General features: G+C 36.8%; 1 protein-coding gene across 1 annotated transcript in view; it reads left to right on the plus strand.

The window, feature by feature from the left end:
• Positions 1 to 6,830, plus strand: part of LOC107711950 (kazrin-A) — a 43,395-nt gene that overhangs the window by 20,441 nt on the left and 16,124 nt on the right. The window contains exon 3 of the mRNA XM_016517048.1: positions 2,807 to 2,998. Within this exon, the coding sequence (XP_016372534.1) occupies positions 2,807 to 2,998 (192 nt within the window). The remainder of the gene's footprint in view (positions 1 to 2,806; positions 2,999 to 6,830) is intronic.

Below are 6,830 nucleotides of genomic sequence, written 5' to 3' on the forward strand. Positions count from 1 at the left end.
ACCTGGCAACCATGTGCACGCGCTCTCTCTCCACTGTGGATAAACGCGATGGCTTTCTGAAGACCCCGGTAAGCTTGCAGTTTAGCGATCTCCACTTCAATATTCTATTCTCAGAAAAGTGTAATTCATCAAGTGTTAATTTATGAGAGAGAGAGAGAAAGCGAGCGAGAGAGGCTACGTATGTATGAATTACCACCGTTTTGCCGCGTATCTCTATTAACAGTGAAGCTGTGGCTTTAATTCCTTTAGAAACAATAATGCTACCAGCTCCTTGTTGAGAAAGATAATGCAGCTCTTGAGCGTTTAAGCTATTTAGTTGATAAAACTGCGGGTGTGAGTGACTGAGCGTGTGTGGATTGATTCAGTGAAGACAGCGCATTAGTTTAGAACTCTTCTAATTTTAATTTTAATTTTTTTAATGTAGAGAGTGCGTTAATTTGTGCAATGTACCTATGTTGTACTGTGATACACTTATGGAGGCCCTTCATAATGCAGAGGTCAGCTGCCTGCTGTGCCAATAGTTATAAATGGCACTATAGTATGCAGTGTTTAATAAACAGCTGTTTTACTAAATTCTTCTGAGGTGAAATTCAGTGCAGTCCTGTTAGTATCGTGATATGTATCGTATTGTGGCATCTGTATCGTGATATGTATCGTATCGTGATTTTGCTGGTGATACACAGCCCTATTTATCACACAGGACAGGCCTGGCATCACTTCATCCTAAGGATGTAACGATTAACCGCGAGCCGGTTGAAAATCGATTCAAATCACACACAAGCCAGCAGTCTCTTTATTATCAAGTCCAAACTTCATGTGTATGATGCAGATGTTTATCTGATAAAAGGGAACTTTTACTGCAGACAATCACTGTTATTTTTTGAAATGCGGTTTATGGTGCTGTGAGATATTCTGCTGTATGTCAGTGATCAGTCCTTCTCTAGTCTTCTCCCTAAGGCTCGCAGACTCATTTTATGGTTGACTACACTAATAGAATTAAACTCTTCAGAACGTGAATCAGATTGCTGCCCTTTTCTGTAATGTCCTCAAAGGCCAAAACACTCAGGACTCTTTAAATTAAATCAAAACATTGCATGAGAAGCCCTCAGATGCCTCTCTCTGTTTCTCTCTCCATGTTTTCCTCTTTTATTTCTTTGTCACACACACTTGTCACAAAATGTATTAATGTCATTGCCTTGGTTAACAAATCATTAAACCAAGTGGCAATTATTTTAAAGAACTTAAGTGGAACTGACAGGAAAAATGGCTTAGTGAAGTTAAACTAGTTCTGAATAAAGGTCCAGTGTCCCATATGGTTTGATTTTTTTTTCACTAATGCAATGAACATGGTTTAAATGGCATTTTTGGGTCACTATACATACATACTGAGCATGCAGGATCAGGCCTTGTTTCCGCTTGTGTAAATTAGCCCTGATATCCTGTTTTTAAAGGCACAAAAATAGCAAGCACAAAGAGTCCAGGTGAAAACTCATACCATACACTTATATAATATTGAACAATAAAAAAGATTGTCCTGTCTGGACAAGAAACTTCAGGCTAGAGCCAACTGTAACCCTTCACTGAACCCAGCTAATCTAGAGTCACATCTGCATTCTAGAGGCTCATTGTTGGATTAGTTGATGCAGAGTTCTTACTGCTCTAATCCGTATAATACAGCCTGCCAGATCTGCAGTGCTGTCTCGTATCTGTTGACTGAATGTAAACTAAAGCAGATTCTAAAGCAGATTCTAGAGCCTGTGTCAAGACTTCAGCCTGTTCTGACAAGGAGGAACACCAGGTGTTCAGGTTTCCTCACCTGTTTCAAATCCCACATTCAGAGCTAACCGTGATGTGAATATTTAGATTGTTTTACTTTTTAGACTCATGTGATCATCACATTGCTGAGAGAATAGAGAATGAATCAGACTTTAAATGAAGAACTCACGTGACTGAACTGAACTCTTCAGAATTTGGCAACAACTCAAACAAACCTAAACGCATCACATAAATGGCCATGAGCCAGACAGACACAGGTCAAAGCTCATTATGAATGCCACACAAAAACACCTCACCGCTGCTGTTTTTTGCTTTATGATTTTATTCACACACTATTGTACATACACTTATCTCTTTGTGTAAATCCAGAAGTGCTATTTAAAAAGTTGAAGCACAAAGATCATAATAAGGGCAGTTCATGTTTGTGTGATTCTGTTGCACATATGCAGAATCATGTGTATATTTATGTATGTGTGATTTTTAACTTTGTAGATTCGGTGTGATTTTGTCATCACTGAAGTCTTCTAAACAATTTATTTGACATTCCATCTCACCCTTTACCTACGCTTAGTTTCTATAGCTTCACTCTGCAGAAATGACAGGAATGCTCTCATGCTTGTGTCCCAACACTTGAGATGATCTAATTGCTTTGCATGTAGGAGGTATATTTGCATATTTTGCATGAAGTTGAATTGATGGAATACTTTGAAGGATTTTCTTTTCATACTTCAAATTATATACAATAGTTCTGGTCCTGAATGCCGATTGGCATTCCAGTAAAGCACTTTTGGCATATTGTGAATGTCTTTACTGTCACATTTGATGCATCCTTGCTGTATCTTTATGTATTTATTTATTTATTTTGCTGTTGCATTTAAAATCCACTTCGCTCAATGCCACTTCTAATAACAATAATAGTAAATAATTTAATAATAAGAAGCATTCACCTGTTGCAAAATAAACCAGGAAACCATCACAGTGATGCGTTATAATGTTAAATTATTCTCTCTCTTTGTCCCTTTCTCTGTAGTGCTGTTGCATGAGGAGGTGGTGCGTCTGCAGGAGGAGGTGTCAGTGCTGAAGCAGGTCAGGGAGATGTTGAATCGTGAGCTGGAGGAGACAGGAGGAGGCTGCTCCATGGAGCTGCTGTCTGTCTCACAGCTCCGCGTGCAGCTAACACAGAAAGAGCAGGAGCTGGACAGAGCAAAGGAGGCATTACAAGGTAAGAATGTATACCATGAGCCTGACCTTTCACCTCCAGCTCTCAGTCAGCGCCTGTCATTTTGAAATAAACAACAGACATACAAGCCCAAACCCCTTGCTCAGTGAAAACAAATACTGTGTTCATAAACTGTTCAAAATTAATCAAGAGTCCTTGATTAATTTATTGATTTAATTCATTTATATAAGTAATGCGTTTATTTTTGGCACATTTTAGTGTCATTTACAATAATTGACTTACTATATTATATACCTACAGTGGGTATAGAAAAGAATCAGCTCCTTTAAAATAATCAAATTTTGTTGCTTTGCAGCCTGAAATGAAGACGGACAGTTTTTGTTTCATCCAGCTGTATTTACTCAGTGCAACTTATAACATCCAAGTGAAATGATTTATGTTTATATGAGTCTCAGGCAAGTGATTTGATCCAGTATCATTAACACTTTTGAGGAGCAGAAAGTGTTTTGACTGCACCATTTTAAATCTGCAGAAACTGAAATTCCTTGAAGCGATTTGGACCTCGTCTCTCCTCCTCCTTTATTTTGTCCTGTGGCTCATTTTTCAGCTCTGGAGCTGTGAAATGCAGAAGTAATCAGAACAACACTGACCACAAAACTGGCGTAATATTCTCCATGTTTAGGTATCGAGGGATTTTGCTGTCCTCGGTCTGTATTTGTCTTGAAATCTACTTTCTCCTGTGACCCTCAAAGCCCAGTGTGAGAGTAATGCTGCACTAGATGTTCTTGTGTTTCACTTGCTAGATCAGGGAGAGTTAAACTGTTATCCTGAACGTCAGTTGCACCTAAACAGCTTTGCATTGTGGGTGCTGCAAAAAATGCTTTTCTAGTTTAGATCTTTTGTCTTGTTTCCAGCCAAAATATAAAAAAAATCTTAAATCAAGAAGGATTTTCTAGACAAGTAAAAGTTAGTGTCTTGTTTTCAGAAAAAAAATTCTAAATTAAGTGAGTTTTTGCTTTAAACAAGCAAAATAATCTGCCAATGGGGTAAGTAAAAACAAATCTTGTTTTCTGTTTGAAATAAGATTATTTTGCTTACCCCATTGGCAGATTATTTTGCTTGTTCTAAGCAAAAACTCACTTAATTTTGACATGTTTCTTCTGAAAACAAGACAATAATTTTTACTTGTCTAGAAAATCCTTCTTGATTTAAGAATTTTTAGATATTTTGGCTGGAAACAAGACAAAAAAATCCAAGCTAGAAAAGCATTTTTTGCCGTGTGTCTTCTGTGCTCATTTGAGCAGTAACTTTACCCCAGTGCTGACTTTGTGTGTGTATACAGTATATATGTGGCAAAAAAAGCCTGCTCATATCACCCTCTGCGGTATTCAGCAAAGGCCTACTGAAATCACTAATGAAAGTTGTCAATTTGAAACAACCATTGTGCATTTCTGCTATAGAAATCCATTCCAGCAAAATATGGAAGGATAAAGAAAACTCAAATAACTAATAATGTGATTTGTGTGTGAGCTAATGGAAAAGGGACATCCAATATTTAATTAAATACAGTTTGGGAGGATATTGAAAAGCTCTTGATCTTCCAGGATTTACTGATCTGAATGTTCACTGCTAATCACAATCTCTCTCCACCTCCTACCAGGTGTTCCTGTGTGTGTGTGTGTGTGTGTGAAAGGCTTTTTGTGTGTTCCGTTTGGCTCCTGTATAATGAGTCTTTAAGTGGTGGGTGAATGGGACTCAATGTCCTTGGAAAACACGAGCTGCAATTTGCAAGTCAGAGCAGAGGCTACAAACAACCTAAAACAGTCAATTACTGCCTCTGTTATCATGTAGTATTAACCACAGCCAGCTGGAGAGAGAGACACCCTGGAAGAGGAAAAAGAGGGAGAGAGAGGGATTGGTGTGTACAAAAGTACATATTGGACATCAAGAGAATAATAGTAATGTGTAAATGGAAATTGTTACATGCAAATTAAACCGTATTATGTATTGAAATTGATGGAGACCACAATCCATGAAGACCAGCACGAAATTGATGGAGACCACAAAATGATTTCAAATGCAGAGCATTTTTGAGGTGTAATATTACTGCATATAACTGCACTGACAGGTGAATTCATAGCAGTGTTTAATCAATATACATGCAATATTTTATCAAAAGAAGTTTCTCCATTATAATGGGTAGATAAGTTAATCTTTTTCTTATTCATCTCAGATATCATTCATGTTTTCTCTCGGCCTCTCTGTAAGATCTTTATGAATATGATTTTAATTCATACTGTTTAAAGCAGAGCAGAAGGTTGATTGTCAAGGTTGTAAAGCACTTCTGATTTGTCAGGACAAGACTAGCAGAGGAACACAGAACCTTTTAAAACAGCATTTTAGACTATAAAACGCAATGCAAAGTTCAAATGAGTATTTTCATTTTCTGTAGAGAGAATAATTATTGCTTATTTTGTTTTCTCTTTTTTAATTTGGTTTGTTTTCTTTCATTATTGGTGCTTGCTAAGTATCACCTAAGGATTGCTGTTGCTTATACTCAGACTTAGGATTTGTTATAAACCGTAACTCTATGTATTAAACTTTGGAATTTGTCCTACGGACATAAATGATACCTATAATCATATGGCTTGAGGAAGTACACTATATTTCAAACGTCTGGGGTTGGTTAAGATGTTTAGTGTTTTTGAAAGAAGGATCTTTGCTCACCAAGGCTGCATTTATTTGATCAAAAATACAGTAAAACAGTAATATTGTTTAATTATTACAATTTAAAGTAACTGTCTTCTGTTTTAATATATTTTAAAGTGTACTTTATTTGCTGAATTTTCATTACTCCAGTCTTCAGTGTCACATGATCCTTCAGAAATCATTCTAATATACTGATTTGTGCTCAAGAAACATTTCTTATTAATGTTTAATCAGTTGTGCTGCAAAAAAATTTTTTCTCAAAATTGTGATTAAGTTCTTACAAGCAAAATGAGTAACCCATATGAGTGTGTGTGGGTGTATATTAGTGTTGGGCAATATGGTCATTTTTCAAAGCGTCATATCGCCAGCAGAGGCGTACCTACATGAAGTGGGGGCCCCAGGCAAAATTAATCAGTGAGGCCCTTCTAAAAGATTTTTTTTTGTTTTTTTTTGGTTAATATATCTTTGTTACCTAGTGATATAATTATACAACATATGAAATGTGGACAAAACACATCTAATAGTATATAATGCACAAAACAGGACGTGCGCTCTCTCTCACTCGGAAGCCCATCAACCACCAGACTTCCATGACTGACTAATGAAATAACAGAGTACCTTTCAATTACGGATCCATCTTTGTTAGCATTTTCAAGCTGATTTTGGTCAGTGAATTCTCGTTATTTATTTTATTATTTAGCCTAATAGTTATTTGAATTAAGTGCCTATTCTAAATAGGTATTTATTGAATTATTTTATGTATATCAGCAAGTGAACGAGTTGCGGCGAAGCTCATGAAAAGAATGTTTTGTTTAGTTGTGTATTTGTAGTCTGTGCGTTTCTCTTCGCGAGACACAAATAATATATTTTGTGTAGCCTAATGAATTCATGCACAATATCGAACGGAGAAAAAAATATTTATCATTTTTAATTAGTTGTCCTGTTTCCTCTTTTCCTCCTCTTTTTTTCGCTTCAGGCTGCCTGATAGATTTGTCCTCTTCTTTATGTTTAACGTGCGTGTTTATGTGTGTGTGCGCGAACTTTTTCAGTTCATTCCTAAGTTGCGCAAACTCAACTTCCATATAAAATGGATTAAAAACTCTCGGGTCCCGCGTTCTGCTCTGCTCCAGATCATGCATTTTCTAATCTACAGCACCGCGAGGAC

Source organism: Sinocyclocheilus rhinocerous, unplaced genomic scaffold (genome assembly GCF_001515625.1).
Source record: "Sinocyclocheilus rhinocerous isolate Xijiao unplaced genomic scaffold, SAMN03320098_v1.1 scaffold1168, whole genome shotgun sequence".
NCBI lineage: Eukaryota > Metazoa > Chordata > Actinopteri > Cypriniformes > Cyprinidae > Sinocyclocheilus > Sinocyclocheilus rhinocerous.